This window comes from Mytilus trossulus, chromosome 12 (genome assembly GCF_036588685.1).
Source record: "Mytilus trossulus isolate FHL-02 chromosome 12, PNRI_Mtr1.1.1.hap1, whole genome shotgun sequence".
Taxonomy (NCBI): Eukaryota; Metazoa; Mollusca; class Bivalvia; order Mytilida; family Mytilidae; genus Mytilus; species Mytilus trossulus.
The window spans coordinates 37,341,712-37,363,297 of NC_086384.1; the positions used below are offsets into that span (position 1 = coordinate 37,341,712).

Here is a 21,586-nt window from a genome sequence, read left to right on the forward strand (position 1 = left end):
TTAACGAAATATGCCTTATGAAATCCCAAAGTAATAAATGTATAGTGTATGCTACCATTTTTATGTTGAAAGGCATTGTGAATTATTTCTTTTAGGCGAGTTTTCAAATTCACATTGGGAATGGTGGTATACAGGGTTTAAAAATCAAAAGTTTTGATGAAACTAATTTTAGAAAATGACCGAGATTTAGAATTGTCAAGAAGTTCTTTAGAATTTTTAAGAATACACATATGGTTAATACCACTACGCGAGTAAACAGTTTCACAGTATTTCTGAAGACCCTCTTTCACTGCGGACAGACTTTTAGTCAGTCTAATGGACAAATCTTTAGTAGAACATGAAGATGAGCCAGCAATATACCGTTGTTTGTACGAAGTTTTTGATGCTTTGGTATCCAATACAAACAAGTTAAGTCCTCCGATTTGGTGTTCAATGTAATGTTTATTGAAGCCATGAGGGACTTGTGATTTGCTAAAATCTCATCCTTGTCAAATGATATGTCTTTGTATGTGGGATTACCTGAGTGCTCCATTGTACCCAATTCTTTTACAAGACATTCGTAGTAATACGATTTACATACAAAGACAATATTATTTGAAGCTTTGTCCGCAGGAACAACAACATACTTATCATGAAGAGTTGATAGACATTTCATGGCCTCTTTGTCTCTGAAAACGGACTTTGGTCGATCGTTCTCACAGATTTTCAACTTTTGAATGCGACGTTTTATCAGAGACCTGATAGTTTTAACCCCTTGGTTGAAAATGGTCTTAAGTGTGAAGTCACAAAAATACTGAACTCAGAGGAAAATCTAATCGGAAAGTCCATTATTACATGGCAAAATCAAATGTCAAAACACATCAAAAACGAATGGACAAGAACTGTCATATTCCTGACTTGGTACAGGCATTTTCAAATGTAGAAAACGGTGGATTAAACCTGGTTTTATAGCGCTAAAACTCACATTTGTTTGAAAGTCTCATCAAATTCCTTTATATTTACAGTGATATGTGAACTAAACGGACATAATAAATAAAATAGTAAAGATATGGGTACAGCAGTCATCATCGTGTTATAATTTTAAAAGGAACATTTTAACAGAACACAAAAACATTTACCTACAAACACATTCATTGGTAAGCATGTCTGACGTCAGAAAATTTTATACGTCACATTTTTTTTTTCGTTCAATGTTTATGCAAACAATTTTAAAATTTCACATGGGCAATGTTAGCCAATGTAATAAACAACTTTCGAGTTCGACGCATTTCTGTTAAAAACAATGGTCTTAGATAATATCATTCAAGCGTTTAGGGGCATCGTCTCTTCCGTTTCCATGTTAAGCGAGTGATTAGAAAACTATGATGCTATATTGCAAGAATTAGTCGGCAATTAACATTTCATAATTGACAACCAGCACTGTTGTCATTAGGGGATTGTGATTAGAACCTACAAATTAACAAACATTATTTCTAGTCTATCCTGCACAATGACGATTACTTAGACACTCGATTAACATTAATACAGGAGGGATGCAGACGATCCCCTCTATCTGGTAAATGACGTCATACAGGCGCTCATAATTGACGAGTTTTTCTGGTGAAGGACATTGTCAAACTCAAAAGTTGTCTATTGTCGTACTCGATGTTATATGTACGTTTTCTTAACTCAAACAAAATAACACAGTCGTATTATAACCAGCTATAATATATTTGTACAAAGAGCTGAATGATCTAAATTCTAAAAATAAAACACGTTGAAACACAGTAATTTGTTTTCGCCCTCATATTGCATATTAATAAATTTACTGTTTACAAAACTTTAGAATTTTTAAAATACTAACTTAAAGGCGTTTCTATCTCAGGAATAGATTAACTTAGCTGTATTTGGCATTACGTTTAGAAATTTTGGTGCGCGATGTTCTTCAACTTTGTACCTTATTTGGCCTTTTTTCTCTCACTTTTTTGGATTCGAGCGTCACTGATGGGTCTTTTGTAGACGAAACGCGCGTCAAAATTTAGTCCTGGTATCTATGATGAGTTTATTTAATTGCATGATTAATGTACTAATGGGTAAAAGAAAATGATAAAAAAAAATCGAATGCCAATGAGTAAATGCCACTGATTATCGAATTCATACATATTTTTTCATTTTTTTTAGAACTATTCTTGATCAAAATGAGTACAACTGAAAGCTCTCGGTGGAGTTTTGGCTGGGGAAATTCCGAAAATCCTTTTGACTCTTTTAAACTCTTCGGAAAAGAAGACGCCGTAGAGAAAAAGGACCTTTCGACAACATTAAGAAGAGCTACATTAATGTTAGTCATTGTCTACAGTATAATAGACTCACTGATCATCACATCCAATCTCTTGACTGCATTAATGATCGTTTGTACTAGACTACGCTATAGTCTATTCCATATTAAAATCTTAATATGCTCAATCGGTGATCTTATCTTTGGAGTTGTTTTGGCATTTGCAGTTCTTGAATTAAAGGATCCAAGACATGCGTGGTTCTATGGTGATGTATTTTGCTACATAACAAAATATATTTCGGCGACACATCTTTTTTTCATCTCCTTTTCACTGTGTGCTTTGATTTGCGACCGAATCATAAAGGAGAATATTCGTCGTCACAAGGTGGCAGTGTTCTGCATGCATTGTTTCCTGTTGACGCTGCCATTCGTTATCACATTCCTAGTTGCTGTACCAGTTCTCGTTTCAAACGATATTGTCACAATAACAAACTTGACAGATACGGATAAGAAAGATTATACATTCTGTCGAAATTCACAAGATTATGAATCTAATAAGATCACAGCCGTATCAGTTTTTGACGTTATGCAAAATACAATTTTACTTCCATTTATTATTATTTTATCAATTGTATTTATCAGCAGACGACGACGAAGACCGTCCACGAACACTTCTGAAGCCATGACCCATGTAGACGATATATCTACTAAGCGTGAAAGCAATGAACGTAGTTCCTGTAACACTTACATGATGTCATCATGTATTGCCGTAATCATCATTACCATCGTCACAGTTTTCTGCACAATACCAAACTGCGTTCTACACTTTTGTACTGATTGTCTGAATAAAGACACGATGTATAGTGTACCGCATATTCTTTATATGTTGTCGCTAGTACCATCTATTGTACGGCCATATTTATGGTTGATAGATAAAAAGATGCGACAAATTGCAGCAAGAATCTTCTGTTTCGTTTGTAGAAGGAACCGACTCACATAACAGTTTCATGTAAATGTACATAGGATATTATTTCTACTTTATTTTGGAGAAATCATTCAACATGTTCAAGTGATTTTCTAATAAATAAAAGTAATATTATACTTGTTCTATTTGACCCACAAAACATTGATTTCTATATGCATTCGTTTAGTTTCATGGCGGCCACGGGGGTATAGTTGAACAGTCATACATATATTGAATAATTGTGAAATCCTTACCTATACATATATTTTTCATTTTGTTGTGCAACGATCTTCACTGAAATAGTTTTAGGGGATATATTTGACATATCTTTAAAATGGACCCATTTCAGCGGCACATATGTTTAACCTTCATATAGGAAGGCCCCCCTCCTTTCCGTGCCCTGAAGACCGCACTGCAGTAGTGACGGATTTACGCCAGAAGAACATATAACCCAGGTAGTCTGTTATGTCATGGTGTTTTTTATTGTAGTGAATTTGGTATCAAAGGATTCGTGTATAGTCCTTTATTTACGTAATTGTTATTAGTGACTGATTATTAATAGCAGTTAGCAAATGTTCTAAACCCTAAAAGGACTCCAAGTAGGAGGCAATCAAAATCCTCGCGTCAAAAACAAAAAAAGACAATAACATGTTTATTCATTTTTAAAAAAAAAGACAAAAGAGGGTTAAAAGATACTAGAGCGACATTCAAACTCATAGATCGAACAAACTGACGACGCCATGGATAAAAGAGAAGGAAAAACAAATAATAGTTTACAGACATAACACAAAACATTTAAGACTTAGCATCACGAAAACCACCAAAGACTTGAAGTGATCTCATGTGCACTGAAAGGGTAAGCAGATCAAATGTCATGACTAAAAAAAATACAAACAGACAAATGATAGTTAACACACTCCATAGAAAATTAAAGATTGAGAAACAAATCATGAGGTAAACCTGCGTTCTCTGAAGTTATTAGCAAAAGAATTACGAACGTGTCAAACCTTTAAGCTATATGCTGTCATTTCAATTCGCGGCAATTTATAGTTTAGAATAAAGAAAACTAAAAAAAAGTATAGAATTAACCATTTGCATTTAAATTAGGAATAACAGTACTGAATATGAAGACTTGCCACCGTCAATTCGCGATTTGACGGTAGCAAAATATATATTTTACTCAGTTTGTAACATATATACTAGTATATAATATTAAACAACAGGTGTGTGACTGTCTGTTTTGTAAGGTTACTTGCATATATTTCCTCAAATTGTATTTATCATCAGTATCATCATACGTACAATAATGGTCGAGACAACCAATTATGTCTGCGTCAATTTTGGTTAACAAAATTAATGTCATCCTACTTAACAGCAATAGTAATTTTTCTATATTTTGAGGTACCTCTGGGTAAGCCATAGTCACTTCAAATGAACGATGGTACTGGTGAATAATAAATCCCCCGATATTATCGCCTGCCCAGCAGCCGTTTTTTCTGTATAAGCACGATTTTAAATAAACGCATTGTCAGTCTGATATATTTAAAAAGTTAAAATATAAAAGTAATTGTGCTAAATCGAGATTTCTTAAGATGCACTTTTTTTTTAGTCTTTTCCAAACATTCAACGAAGGTTTGAGAAATGTTTGAAACCTAATAAATAAAACATGTTTTCTGAATAGGTATGTTAACTTTAATTGAAAGGGAAAATCCATTTATCAGTAAACATGAATGTGTCCATAGTACATGGATGCCCCACTAGCACTATCATTTTCCATGTTTAGTGGACCGTGAAATGGGGGTTAAAACCTTAATTTGGCATTTAAATTAGAAAGATCATATCATAGGGAACATATGTACTTAGTTTCAAGTTGATTGGACTTCAACTTCATCAAAAACTACCTTAATTGACCAAAAACTTTAACATGAACTTCGCACTATCATTTTCTATGTTAAGTGGACCGTGAAATTGGAGTCAAAACTTTAACATAGCATAAAAATAAGAAAGATCATACCATGGGGAACATGTGTACTAAGTTTAAAGTTGATTGGACTTCAACTTCATCAAAAACTACCTTAACCAAAAACTTTAACCTGAATCCGAACGAACGTACGCAGAGACGAACGAACGAACAGACCAGAAAACATATTGCCCCAGTACTATCCAAGGTGGGGCATAAAAACAGGAAAAAAATAGGTTTTATTTAATATTTAACAGGCTCTGTATGCTGCCTTTTGGTCTCAAAAAGCTTCTTCTATCCAAGTTCCATACAAAAAAGTCATGGCTGGTTGACAAAGTAATTGATAAAATTGAGAATGGAAATGGGAAATGTGTCAAAGAGACAACAACCCGACCATAGAAAATAAAGGGCTGCGCTTTAGCGCATGATACGCCCGTTGCTCTAAAAGACGGGCGTTTAAGTTATTGTCATAAAATTGGAAAATCCCCCCCCCTTTTTCAAGCATAAAAATTCATAATACGGAAATGTAAAATCTGAAATTTATAAAAATTGAAAGGGAGCTTACATCAATAGATATAAACAATTCACCAAAGTTTCATGGACATTGGTGAAAGCCTTTTTGAGTTATTGTCTGAAGTGTTGAAAATCCCCCCTTTTTTATGAATAAAGCCCCATAAATCCAAAACTTAAAATCTGAAATTAAAAAAAAACGAAAGGGAGCTTAGGTCAATAGATATAAACAATTCACTTAAGTTTCATGGAAATTGGTGAAAGTATTTTTAAGTTATTGTCTGAAATGTGGACAACGGACGGACGGACAGACAGACAACGGTATACCATAATACTTTCCGTCTAAAGGACTGGCGTATAAAAACAACAGCAGAAGGTCACGTTTAACATTGAAGAGGGAATTTAGTACTGCAACTGTATTGATTATGCGACAATATATCGCAGGTACGATGCAAATAATAAAGTACAAAAATAGGCATTTAGTTGTGACCGATAAAAACATAACACTATTTAATTCAACCTATGGGAGTGACATATGAGTTAAAGCCTGTAGTTTATATTATGAAATATAAAAGATGATGATAATTGTCTCATTATAAAATTATGTATTTTATTGTGATATTTGTAAGGTCAAATCAGATAGTTGCTACATTTATAAATTGTTATTTTCTTTTTTAAAAATATTTAAGTTATAGTTCAAAGCTGAGAAGAAATATTCAATCGAGGATTTGACCCCCCTTTTTTTTACGATCAATACATTTGATTGTTGACATGGTTAGAACCCAACTTTATCCTGGTCTTGATCCGCACCTGTTAATTATATTGTTGAGATGCTAATATATCACTCGACCATTTTATTAACTACAGACCTTAAATTTCATGAGATTATATAGAACATCCACAATTTTGATTCAAGAAAGTTTTAGAGGCAGATTTAGAGGGAAGGGCTGCTGTCCCCACCCCCGTTTTTCTTGAAAAAAATGTGTTGATTATATAGGGATCCTCCGAGGCATGACCAAGTCAGTTAAATTAAATTGATTGTTTTAAATCTTAACCTTTAACTAGAACATTTTCAAGCCAGATCAAATTATGAGGTCAAAATCTGATTTCTCTTAATTCATATAAAATGTGAGTACCATGAACATCCACTAGCATGAGTTTATAGTGTGGCTAAAAGGGCAAAACTGACAAAGGAGGAGATGTGATAATAGACAATGCCTGGCCCCTTATTTTAAAGTTTCAAAAAAAAGTTAACTTATTAAATCCTTTATGTTCTATGCTCTTTCACAAGCCAAAACAAGATAAAAATCTAGATATCAGATGTGGTATGAGTGCCAATGAGATAGCTCTCCATTCAAGTCACAATATGTGAATACATAAATCAAAGTCTGATAACATTTCAAAATGGCAAAGGGCAGATATCAGCAAACAAGAATACTAATACAAAGAACAAACTTGCTTTCACTCCACAAGAAAGAAACTTCAAATTCATCTGATACACACATTAAATTGAAGAATTTGCTAATACTGTGCCACTTTTATTATGAAGTTTGGTAAAAATTATCTCCTAGAACAGAAATTGATATGCACTACTATTTCATTCAAAGGTCAACATATAGGGCTGTGTTGCATATTTTTAACAGTTATATACCCCAAACTTCTTGAATTTTAAACTTAAATACTAAAATTCCCAACTACCCCTACCTTATCTTTGTGTTTCCCTTAGAATTGAATCTTTGTCACTACCAGGTGTTTTTATATTGGAACCATTCCCAAGTTATATCTCTATGAGATGAAACATGGAGATCATACCTTGGAACCAATATGTAAATAAAACAAAATATCTGATTATAAATATATATCTCGCCAAAAGAGGCTGTATTTACAAAGTGCAACCTATATGATTTGGGTTTTACACAATGTTGAAAGCCATACAAAGACCTATAGTTGTTAATTTCTGAGTCATTTGGCCTCTTTTGGAGAGTTATATCATTGGTAATCATACCACAACTTATCTATAATCCTGCTAACTCCACAAAGCATTAAAGGAATGCAAAAAAAATCTGTGTTGAAACTCTTCACACAAAAAATTTCATCTTGTTCAATTCACAGACAAATTACCGTTTGTGATTCTCAAAATTAACCAATCTTAAAAGCTACAGAAAAAAAACAAAGGAATTCAAATGATGTTTTTATTGTGAATAACAATAAAACAATAGTGACACTGGGTGTCCATATTTACAACTTTTATCATGCAAAATCCTCATACATAAAATAATCTCTCCCTCTCTTACATGCAAAATAATTACTTTAGCTTTCTAAAGGAGGTAAAGCTAAATCAAGGGAAATAACAGTTTAAATCAGTAATGTGTTTATAATAGCCAGTTTCAACAATAGTCTATAAGCTTTCCTATGTTACTTAGAATCTTTGACATATATCAATGAAAAAACATAGGAGTTGCATTCCCTAAATTAGGTCAACATCATTTACAGAGGCTGCATCTAAAAATCACTCTCAGGAACATAACTAACAATAAAAATATCAAGAGACATGTATTTCTAAAATAAATATTACTGTCCACTTAAAGATTAATATTGATAAAACAAAAAGAAACATCTTGAAAGAAAATCTATAAACAGTCATTAAACATTTAAGAATACTGAAAATAAAGTGATAATTCAGGAATGAAAATTTTATGTTAACTGCATCCCAAGCGGCCTTCGAATATTTAATTTCAGGAAAACTTTCTACAGTAATTCTACTCAGGAAATGGGGTTTAACCTATGTTTTTTTGTTGTTTTCTTTCTGTTAGATTTAGCTCAAAACATCCAGGATGAGCTGTTTCTTGCCTTAGATCCTAGCACAATATCTGCTTCCTAGTGATAGCAGACGGGCCAGAATCCCAGTCTAACCTTTTTTCAAACATACAATTTATGTCATCGTCCTAGACAATTTATTACAACCCTACATGTATTTAACAATTAAGTTTATGGTCTGCAATATCTATTACTTTTCATTGTGTGCAGTAATCAAAGCATGAGAAAAAACTCTGATTATACAGAAATACATGTATTTATTGCATACCATAGCAGATAATTTGAGAAAAATCGCAATCCAAAAGGTTTTTCATCAATGAAGTTTAGCCTTTCATATGCAATATCTAAACTCATTCATACTAATAATCTCTCCCACTGACATGTATACATGCACATTAATAAGTTTCATTCACTTAAACCAATTTCAAACATAATATGAGAGATCACTTAAAATTTAAACTTTATATTGAAAGTTTCTACTGTAACCATGGTAGAAATAAAAGGTAGCACTCCACTGAATTATTACTACAGAATTTAGTCATAGAAAACATAGCACTAGAAAAAATGGTGAAAAATCTATCAAAACACTGCAATTCTACCATTAAAGCCTCTTGAATACTGACAAAATATTTTGATTGTGGAATATCAAATTCAAGAATTTGAGAATGCTTAAATAACTATGAACACTATTTTCTATACCCAACATAGTATATACTTCTTAAAAATTATAACATGGTAAGTCTAAATATACATTGTTTACACAAAATGATAATATTTCTTAGACATTAAAATATACCAATATTGTTTCTTTTAACTTATAATGCTATTAAAATGCACTCTGAATTAAGAAAAAAAAATCCATTTTAAATTATTTTTATATGGATTTTAATTTGAAGAAATATGTGCACATGCTGTGACAAAAAGGATTTTGGGATAATTTGTGACATACAAATAATAAATATATTTGGATCACAAGTTTTTAAAACAAAATTTCAAAAAATTCCTTTCTCACCATAATTTTTCAGTCTACTTTCTTTAACAGAAACAAGATAGTTTACATAATTATAGATTGTTGTTGATCATCTCAACCAGATTAATTTTCTCCTTTGGAGCCAGTACTGGGAAAGTGAGAAAGGCAATCGAGTTGAGATGCATGACCAATGATAATCTGTTATTTCTATTTTACCTCAATTTCATTAGTAACACCAGGTGCCCCCTTTGTTTTTAGCAAGAAAGGAAATTATCAGTCAGCAATATCAAAGGAAAATTTCGTAAAAATAGTGATAATAAAAATTAGAATAGAAATGGGAATGGATAACACTAGTTATAAGTAATAATTTTACTCAATGTCATATAACAATAACATCCCTTATAAACAGTGAAACATTTTGTGAAAAGAACAATTATATTTCTCAATGTTTTCAAAATTACCTACAAACAGGCTATTATTTGAACTTGGAATTATTTTTAATTATGGAATTTCCTTGATTTCTTGTTATTGAATTCCATGTTTATTCAGTACTGAAATGTTCTGTGCAACACTTTCTATTACAAAGACAAATATTATATTTTCAATAGAATGTGCTGTGCCGCGCACAACACTATCTAACCAAAATACATTGTATGGAAAGTGTTATAAACCACTCAAACGATTATAATACCAAATAAACATAAAATTTATCAAAAAAATTTATTAAACACAAGAAATTATGCAAATTCCAAGTTCAAATCATAGCCTGTTAACAGATTAATCAGATTTATTACAGGGAAGGAAATTTAAAGAAAAAGGACAATTTAAAACTGCTATTTTTTTCTTTCAATCATTTGTTTTCTTGAAGAATAAATCAAACGTTGGTCACTTTCAAATCTTCATTTTCACAATATAATATTTTCTTACCCACAATGCAATGTACATATGTCACTAAACAAAATAAACAACAATTTATCACATGATGGCAAAATGAGATTTCTTATAAACTAAGCTATGAAGCTTCATGTCACTAATATATTCCAGCAAAAAAAATTGTAACATCGAAACTAGAGATTAGTCAAAAAAACAAATCCTGAATATGGAGAAAAAAGATGTTAGGGCCCTTTTCTTCAATTCATGAGAATTTAAAGGGTTTCCTCACATTTTTCTTTAAATTTTAACAAATGTTCAGTGTGCAATTTTTATAGTCAAGTGTAGTTCAAAAAGTTCTATTTGCGTACAAGATTTCATCTGAAATATTAACTTTATACATATACTATGCCTTAAATTATGATGTAAAATATATTAATACTTCTAAAAATATCTTTATATTATCAAGCCATGATTGCTACTTAGCTGAAAAATATCTTCTTCAAATTCAGATGCAAAAATAAGAAAACAGTGGAGATACGTAAAAAATACTATATGTAAATGATTAATTTTCTTCAGTAAAACCTGAAATTTTTCTTAAAATAACAAAATCACAACATAGACATGACAGAGGTCATAAAACTTGAAGAATATTTCTAATGAACGCATCAACAACTGTTTTTTGTATTTAAATTTACCTACTGTTTTCCAAGAAAATTGAAAATTCCTTGTGTAATGGGACAATCGTTTCTACTATTAAAAAAATAATACATCTTTTTTTTAAAGTATTTACCATGTTAGACTTTTAAAATTTGAGTTTCTATAAATTAACTGAACAGAAAGAAAAAAATAGTTGTTTTAAAAATAAACACTAATAAATTTCGAGATATCTTTAAAGGAATGGTTTCAAACCAACTAACTATCAGAAAAACATTGTAATTTCAAGTCTAAATTTGTCATGATTGTTATAAATGGGAAATATATAATTTTATGAGAGAAAAAAATACCACAAACCACATGGTAGATGAACTGATTGTTATAGCTTATTTCCTAATGCTTGTAGAGTTAAACTTTGGTTGGTATTGCTTGCTTTGTTCATATAAACATTTACTGAAGGTTTGTTATTTTAAAATTGACATTGTCAAAACATTTGATTGAATATTATCTACATTAAAATTGTACAATATCCCAACAAAGCAAGCAAGCTAACCAAAGTATTACTCTACATGCAGTAGGAAATTAACTATAATGATAGTTTTTTTCTTCTTTTTAGTTTACTACAAAATGAACATTACTAGACAATAAATGCACCGATGATGTGTTTTACAAATAAAACCAAAGCACTTTCTTCTTCTCGTAATCTGTGATGTTTTATTTCTTTTTCCGCTCTTCTGAACATCTGGGACAGAACCATTTACCCTTAGGTTTGATTGTTAGTCCAACACAAGCAAAATGAAACCATTCAATTGGACACTGAAAACACAACAAAAATAACACAATTATGTACAGAATTTTTTTTGTTATTTGAGTAATAAATGCTAGTTTGCGATTATGCATCAACACCAAATATGCAATTAAAAAAAAAATGGATTTGTTTTCTAATATCAATTTTTGTCTTAAATTTTTTAATCCAATTGACATAAATGCAAAATAAGCAAGAAAATTATTAAGTTTACAGTCATATATAAATCTGTTGATATTGAATAATTTTTACTTTTAAATCATATTGTAGGCTGTTGGTTTCTAATTAGAGAGGCACTTTTAAAACTATTTAAATATGTTAAATGTTTGAGCTATTTTGTGGCGGCCATTTTTTATTGATGGAGGAAGCAGAAGCGCCCAGAGAAAACCAATGACCTTCCATAGAAAAACTGACAATCCTAGTGGAGTAAGATTGGAGTTGAGTGCACCTGCACAACTTCAGCGTTGACTGGCTAGTGATAACATTAAAACTACACAGACCACTTGGCCACTGAGGCCCCTACAGACATGATGATCTTTTGCATTTTTAAAACAATTTGATACCATGAATATTTGTTTTTTCGTTTAATCACCTTTTTCATAAAAGCACTCTATCACTATGTCTCTAAAGCCAGAGAATATGTATACTCACATCAGCATTATCACAGCCAATCATTTCACCGTAAGAGACCTGGTGACATAGACAGTATGTAGGTTCATTAGGGTCTACAGGCATGTCTAATACATCTGAAGGGTGTGTTATGGATATAAGGGGAACTGTGATGGGTGCTGCTTCAGGTTCAGGAGATCTGCAAAATAATTTATATTTATTAATTTTGGTTGTCTGATGATTGCCAATACTGTAAATTCAGAAATTATTGTGTGCATTTGTTTTTGCAATTTTGTCATTTTAGACAAAAATGAGATTTGAATTTTTGCGATATTGAGAAAAATCCTGTTTAATTCAAACAAAAAATTTCAAAATGCGAGTTTAAATTAGTATAATTCTGTCGCATTTTTCGTAATAATTAGACATCGCAATAATTTCTGAATTTACAGTTTTTAGGTACAAAACATTGCTTATTACTTACAAACCGTTAAATCAGGAAATTACTGAAGACAAATATTATCAAAGTGCTTCAAAGGACTCAAGGGTACAAACTGCTTCAATTTATCAGTGGGAAGTAAAATCAAATACCACATTGTACAGTTCTGGACAAAGGAAGATAACTCTGTTTTAAATTAAGGAATGTCTGTAATATTCTATGAAGAAATAACATAAAACATTTGGTGCACACTGAATAACGCGTGTAGCGGATTATTTAACAGTATGCAACCATTTTTTATGTTCTTTTGAAAAGACAGAAAAAATATTAGTCATTTCTTATAATTTAATTCTAAACTCCATTTTAAACCTTAGAAAACCATGAAATAAAGTTGATGATGTACGGTCACATGACTTAATTATGTCTCTGGGCTGATAACAAAATAACGTCAGCCAATCAGAAGACAAGTTACATCCAAATAAATTATATGTCTTTAACAATGACATCATTGATGCTTGTAGAACAGATATTAGATTCCTGTACCTTCAAAAAATTATGTAATTTTCTTGACAAGTTGAACATTACATTTGTATTTGTGTCTTAAATATCTCATCAAATTTTACAATGATAAATTTCTTGAAATATTCACAAAGCTGATATGTATAGAATGTTATAATGAAAGCATTATATTTTGTGTATCGAAAAGGTAGTGATAAATTCTGAAAGATTTAGATATCAAGTCAGGCCAGTAGAATTTGCATCTCAACCCAAAACTAAGTACTGTGGATTAATTTATTTCGAGCGTACCAATTATCGTGGCTAAAGGAAAACTTTTATAACAGTGGATATTTAATTTTGCGGTATTGCCTAAGTCTGCATACAAGCAGTAAGAAGAACTTGTCATTCATTGATCATTTTAATTCCTGGTTAACCCCACGAAATCCTCGAAAATTGGTATCCAACAAATAATGATGGATCTACAGTTAATGGTGTTCTTCATGTTTTTTTACAATTCAGGTATGACATAAACATGAGGATATGTAGATATAAACACAATACTAACATTAGACATTTTTTTCATTATTATATGTTCATTTCATTAGCTTATAGCAATCTCGCATCATTCTGAAATTAATCTTCATTTCAAAATAGATTGCAACATTCTTGATGACACACTTATCCACAATAAAGTGCTCAGGTAAATAAAAGAAAAACTTGATAGTAATCATGATCATAGCAAAAAAATATGTGTGGTTCCAGTTGTTATCCATTTATTTGATGTGTTTGGACTTTTGATTTTGGATTTTCCTTTTTGAATTTTCCTCGGAGTTAAGTATTTTTGTGTTTTTACTTTTTTCAGTTACCCTACCATGCCTACTATTTAGTCTTAATAATACCATGAACCTTAAAGATTTTTTTTTCATTTTCCACTGTTAAAGTCAGAAGGTTGCTCCCATAGACTCAATAGAAAGAAAAAAACATAAAATAAAAAAAAATCCCTACTTATCTACCCTAATTTTTTATTACATGTCACTGGAACCACACATACTATTATATAGCATTATAAGTATCGAATGCTTCATTTAGTTATTTCATAGGGTTGTAAAAGAATTGACACATTTTTAGAATGAAGTGCTTGCACCCTTTATGCTTTACAGCCCTATGAAATTACTAGAATACAATGTTCTGATTTCAAATTGACTAATCTTTGCTTTGTTTAAAGTATTTAAAGATTCCCAATCTCCAACACCTAAATGTTGATTATTGAAGAATTATGTGCAGAGCTGTTTAAAATCAAGTTATTATTAAGTAATTGTAAATATGTGCATACAATGGTGCTCCTTTCTTTTTCTTTTTCCGAGGAATTTCATCTTCAAATTCTTCTTTCATAGATTTCCTCTTTTTCTTTTCTTTTCCTTTAACTGTAAAAGAAACATCAAATGTTAAGCCGTGAAAAAAACTTTCTTGAGCTTGAAATAACCTTACAAACAAAATGTATCAAATGCTGTCTTTTGCATTGTATATAGTATAAGGGAAACAACTCTTGTAGATTTCTGTCATTCTTTCTGAAAGCAGTGAATAACAAGATAATGTATGTATTGCTTTTTTCTTTCAATACGATTATATTCAATTCCTAAATGATCGAAAATTATTCATCTTTAGGGGGGATACATTTTATTTCTGTTACTTAAATGTTGTTTAAAGTTTTTTTATACTTGCTTGCCATTTTAATGTAAATATTTAATCTTAACTAATAACAAAGTTACTTTTATGTGTTTTCAAAATTTAAATTTTCTTTTGTTTTGCAAATCTATGCCAATTTGCATAATTTCATGTTCCATTAGCTCATGAGTTAATAACTTTGAAATAAATTACAACATATGAAATTGAATAATAAAATGCTATTGATGGGTTTTCTATATTCAAATTTTCTTAGATTTTTTTTTACAAATGTTCCCATTTAAAATTCAATTTGATTTCTTTCTACCCCCTCACGTTTTTTGCCAGAGTCTGAATCTCCTTTCTGTTGACTAGATGACGAACTTTTTTCTTTTAAATCTGCTTCAAACCTAGCAAGGTCAGCATCTAGCTTTCGTATATGTTTGTCAACCTGAAATTAAACAAGTATTATTATCAATATGTTTTCATTTGAATCTTATCATAACTCTTACATAGTAGCACTTATTTAAACATATATATCAAAGCTTTCACTCATGAGATTAAAGGAAAATTTCTATGGTCACAGCTGATGGACTTTTCTTAAGAGCAAAATAAATCTTAAAATTTCATCGTCGCTTAGAAATTAAACAATACCTTACATAATAAAAGAAGTTTGAAAGCTTAAGAAGTTGTTATTAAAATGTGTACTGTATTTCAATACTAGTTCCAATGTTATTTGTGATTCAGACCTACATTTTGTAGATTTGGAACTGTTGTGTTATTTGAATTCCCTCATTCAGCAAAACACTTTTGGAATTTTAGGTACTGTAAATTCAGAAATAATTGTGTGCATTTATTATTGCGATTTTGTCATTTTAAACTTAAATGCGATTTTAATTTTTATGATTTTGAGAAAAGTCCTGCTCAATTCAGATAAAATATTACAAAATGCGAGTTTTAATTATTGCGTTTATAACTCTGTTGAATTATTCACAATAATAAAAACCTCACAATAATTCTCAATTTACAGTACTCAGTGCTCTTCATCATTCTTAATTTGGGATTTTAACTATTTTATTCTAGTGTAACTGATGAGTCTTTGACTCTTTGTAACCAAAATATATGTCTGGCATAAAATGTTTTAAGCTGTGTCAATAAAGAGTTCCAACAAGAACTGTTAATTTCCTAATTTCGTTAATTGCATAAAAATTGTCTATAAACACGATAACAAAAAAATTATATCCTTTCAAGACTTTACCATTTCATATGTTTGCATGGCTAACTGTACTTTGTCATCACCAAATTCTTTACTTTTAGAGAACATTTTTTCTATAGAATCTAACTGTTCTGTGCGTTTTTCTGGTGACAGACCTCTGACACTTCCAAGATAGTCCACTGCCATCTTGTCTATTTCCTTCATCAAATCTAAAATACAATTGATAATTAATGAGGTTACAAAATAAATGGTTGTTGAAAAATGGTCACATCAAAGAATGTACATGTAGCTACATTTGTATGTATAGTAAGAATTACCTCAATACCAGATTGTTGAACTGGATGTCTAACTTGGATAATGAACAAATAACACAAACATTTATTCTAAAACTAGTTGTTGGCATGATACGGGTTATGATCTTCTCATTTATTTTATGATGGTATGATACTAAACCCCTAAAGAGAGGGATTGTGCTTGATATTCATATGATGGAGACATAGTTCAATCAGTTTAATTGAGGTCTGCAGCTGGCATGTTAGTAACTGCTAGTAGTCCATTGTTAATTGATGTATCATTTTCATTTTGTTTAGTTTGTTTCAATACCTTTTCTGGCATCAGATTTTTTAAAACTGAGTTTTACTATTGTTTACTATGCATAATGTTGTGTGTTTGTTTATCCTACATTAGAGGTATAGGGGGAGGGTTAATAGTCTGGTATGATTTTCAATTTTAGTTTCTTTTATATATTTCTGAGTATTATATTATAGTTTGACTTCCATTATCACTGACCTTGTATACATTTTTTTAGTGGCCACTGAAGCACTTCTCTGCCTGCAACATTTTCTACCTACATTGAACATGTTGAAGACCCATTTGTGTCCTTCACCTGTTTTCTGCCTTTTGGTAGGGTTGTTCTCTCTTTGACACATTCCCCATTTTCATTCTCAATTTTATTTTCATACAAAATTAAGGGGGATACAGGCCTAGTCATTCTATTTTTCAAAGAGAACATTTGAACAAACCTTGCAAACATGTTATATAACATGTACAAAGTATCAATAGACACTGAAGTGTTTCATTGAAACATTACAATTTCATTTTAATTTGTTTTAATTTTCCTTTTAATGCATGAGACTAGACAATTTTTTGGGTTACTGAAAATCCCAAATACAAATGGCCTTTTTATTATGGAAAAATATGAACACTAAAAATCAAAGCTAATAATAAGATGTAGGTACAATGTACTAGTACAGTAAGTACTTTGATTCAATGAAGACCCTAGGTGTGTTCTAGTACTTATAATATCATATTCAGATATACCATTTTACCTTGTGCCCTTTGATCCAAGTCTCTCATTAAATTAAAGTTTCTTTGGAGTTCACTCGGTAAAGTCTCCAAACCTATAAAAAAAAAATATCAAAGTTACACACAATTGAATGTAATTCACTAAATTCAGTGGTTTTCTGTTATTGTTTAGTTCATAAATCAGGCAATTAGTTTTTGTCATTTGGATTGTTTTATATTTTTCATTTCGGGTCCTTCTATGTGGCTTTGTTTTTGTTCATTGTAGAATTGTAGAAGGTTGCAGGGTGACCTATTGTTTTTAACTTTTACATCATTTGGTCTCTAGCAAGTCTAGTGGTGAGCTACTTTCTACTTTGTTGTTCCCTATGATATTTGTCAATTCAGTCATAATGATTTGTATTCTATTCATTAGACCAAATAAAAAAAGATGTGGGTTTCCTATTACACATCAAATTATTTGAATTCTACCTGTCTTAATGTTTCTGACAAGTTTTTGACCCTCAGCTCCCCTCAGATAATTAACGTTTACCAAAGGTGTTAAAAGTTGTGATGACAAGTAATCCGCCTATCGCCAATCAGATGGGTCACTAATCCCTTAATTATTATTAAACCTCATAATTGACCATCATAATAGTCTATTTCAGTTAAATCAGTCAGTCAGCATTTCATTTTGATCATTTCTCACAATTCTGTCATATTTTCGTCATTTGAACAAAATTGATAATCTTCTTGGACAGTTCACCTTTATTTTAATTTCAATATTTCCCTTACATCATAATTGCAGTTTGCTTGTCGTAGTTTCGTCATTTGAAAGTATTTTCGTCATACTTGATATCAAAATTCATCAAAAACTTTCGACAACTTCGATTTTAAAAAAGAATGAACTTTATTCAAATGTAAATATTTTCACTTGCAAACAGGTGCTTCCTGTTCTATGCATTGCGCATGCGTGAAAGTTCGTAGATGAATCCGGTTTTATTCTGAAATTATTATTCAATTGTCACTTCCCGTTTTCATTTCATTTCGTTTAAAAATGGAAAGTTTACGAGATCTACAGTCTACAGTCATTAGAATCATCACATTAAGTAAAGATGCAGATCCTTCTATCCAATATTAAAGAAGTTGATTCCAGATATCGATTTAAACAGATTTTCAAGGATTTACATTTTTAAATGATTGTGAAGTGAAAAAGTCATTAGAAGTTTATTTGTGCAGTGGTTTAAAAAATAGAGGCACTCAAACTTTTGTTATCAGGGGTGTCCCCTGCAAATAACTGAAGTGAAGTTGTGAACCATATTACCAGATCCCTGTTCTTATCTTCATATCATAGCATCACATCAGTCCATTCATGCAATATTGCCAATAACTGCCTACATTAGCAATGCTAAAGTCTACAAAGATCCTAGACTAGTCCTTGGACATATATGTACAGCTAGTTTCATAAACATCCTAGACCCCTTGCTATTATAAAAAATAAGGCTGATTTTTATCATGCGCAAAAGTGACTAAAGCTCTCAAAATCCTAGCTGAAACCCAGCTGATATGGATAGTAAACCCCATATTGACAGAAACAAGTGCCTGTGATAAATGCCTTTAAAAACCTATTAGACAAATATTGGTCAGACAAAGAGATGTATTATGATCACTACAGAGCAGAAATGTACGGAAGTCACTGAAAAAAACAATAAAATACAGTCTGTTGAAGAGGAACCTTGAAGGATCCCCTGGAGCTCAAGTTATGATTTTTTTTATTTAGATTCTGTTGGACTGTGAATATGATTTGTACAGGCCGGAGAGCAATTTTAATAGCCTGGGCTGCCACTCAGCGTGAAGACTTGGCTAATATTATCTACTGGAAGTTTCAAGACAAAATTGTGGTAAAAAGAAACAGGAAATGTTACAAGAGTGATGGCTTTAATAGTTTGATGGGAATATCGATTTCATATTTATGGTAAGAAAATGCTATCGAGTAAAAATTACCAATAGTTGTGACTAATTACTAACTCTTGACTTGTGTAAACATTCATTTGAAAATTTATAAAATTGCGCCAAAAAATATTTTGAGCTGAGCCGCTCATTCCTTTACCGAGACATCGTTCTTATCTTCACTGTATGCCACCTCATCATATAAATATGAATAGGGAGATTACTGAAGAGGGTTATTTTACTCATATAATTTATCATTTATATCTGTAACTTAAACTCACTATCTAAATAGTGTTCGAGATACATCGCAGTTGCCATTTTGGAGGATTTTTGGGTTTAATTGAATCACGTGACAATCTGTGTCAACCATGAGCTTCTTTCCGGCTTACTAATTTGTATGCCTTCAAACATTTCTCTGATTCAATTTATACATTAAAGGTCAAAGGTTATAAATGTCAAATTAGTTATTTTTGGATTACGTAGACAATAATTGAGGGTGTAGATGGGGTTTGCAAAATAAAGAATAACGTTTATATATTAATATGCAAAATATTCTCAAAATAAAGAATAGAGTAAATAAACTCATAGAGCCAACAAGGATTTGTATACAGGTATTTACAACTTTTAAAAGACTCATCAGTGACGCTTGAATAAAAAAAATGTTCAAGTTAAAAGGCCAAATAAAGAGCATTGAAGACCAAACATTCCTTAAATTTTTTGTACAGCTAAAGTTATATATTCCTGAGGTGGAAAAGCCTAGTTAGTATTTCAAAAATAGCAAAAGAAAGAAAGTATAAATAAGAAACTATAAAGTTGTGCTAAAATAATAAAATAAAAAAGAGTAGAGAACAATGGCAATATGAATCTGAGACTACTATAAGATAAGATAAGATAAGATAAGATATTTTTTATTTCCAATTATGGGCCCCAAAGGGCATAAACATTACAACATCAATATTTTTTTTATAATACAATACAAACAATGAGATAAAAAAAAAAAAGTTAAACGAGAACTATTTAAGTTCTTAAAGAATACGTAGATAAAGAATCTATAGTATGTTTTTTTTTAATACTAATGCATTTTATTGCAAGTGTGGTTGATATAGATAACAAACAAGCAGCCCAAAAAGAAAAAAAGAAAAATAGATATCCACATATGTATAGTACACAAAAAGTTGGATCAATTAAATATATAATAATTAGCCAAAAAGAAAGTAGAAATTAAACATGTCCATGACTCATCCTGTGTTAGCAGCAAATAGGAAAGCATTATGGTTTCCTAAAGGCAACTGACACCAGGGGGCGATACCTTATGGGCCATAGGCATGTAAAATGTGTGTAAATGTCTCTTTCCTACCTGTATCAAAAGCAAACAAGGAAGCATCATAGGTAACTTGAATGCAGTTGATACCAGGGGACGATGCCTCAAGGATATAAGAGAACATTTGAATAAATAATATATCTTAACAATTATATATAATGTATGTGTTATAGTAGTCTCACTAAAAATAAAGAATGGGGAACATGGTATTAAAAATCAATATCTGCTCAAATAGATTTTTTCAATGTAAAGTGAGTGTATGTTTTTTAGGACAAATTCTATTAAAAGTCATGAAAAGTTTTCCTGAGTCGAACTCAAAATATCACGGGTAGTAAGGTCGTCATATCGATGAGCGTTTAGTACAGTGATTTTGTCATACTGAGTTTGGATAAGTGTTAAGTCTTTTTGATGACAATCACTATGCAAAAATGTAAACATTCACAAACTCATGAATTGTGGTTTCTCTAAGCTGCTCGCTCGCTCCTAAAGGGCGAGGTAAACCTGTACCATAAGGGACAGCCATTATGTCGGTCATTGTGAGTAAAATCAAGCGATAAATCACATCTTGTTATATGCATCAATTGATAATGGTTTCTTGCAGAACATGGTGTCTTTATATACATATATTGTACGTGCATCTTTGAATTATGTCTAGCAATGAATAACGATATATATTTAACACTGTAATTTCATTGCATATATTGCAATATTGAGAGGATCCTATTTTTCAATATTTGTTTCTTAATTTTTAAATCTTTTATTGCAGCAGTCATATTATACACATGATTCCAAAAGAACTAATTAAC

General features: G+C 31.0%; 1 protein-coding gene across 2 annotated transcripts; it reads right to left on the reverse strand.

Moving 5' to 3' along the window:
• Positions 1-7,866: 7,866 nt before the first annotated feature.
• On the reverse strand, positions 7,867-19,872 carry LOC134692004 (inhibitor of growth protein 4-like). 2 transcript variants are annotated; one of them, XM_063552342.1, is made up of 7 exons: positions 19,741-19,872; positions 17,557-17,628; positions 16,271-16,437; positions 15,349-15,463; positions 14,684-14,774; positions 12,459-12,615; positions 7,867-11,818 (listed from the first exon to the last, which is right to left on the reverse strand). In XM_063552342.1, exons 1-7 carry the CDS (start codon positions 19,775-19,777, stop codon positions 11,717-11,719), a joined length of 741 nt encoding a protein of 246 aa, XP_063408412.1. In that variant the 5' UTR covers positions 19,778-19,872; the 3' UTR covers positions 7,867-11,716. The 2 variants fall into 2 exon arrangements, with proteins under 2 accessions (XP_063408412.1, XP_063408413.1); XM_063552343.1 differs by lacking the exon at positions 19,741-19,872 and adding an exon at positions 19,620-19,732.
• Between the last annotated feature and the right edge of the window lie 1,714 nt (positions 19,873-21,586).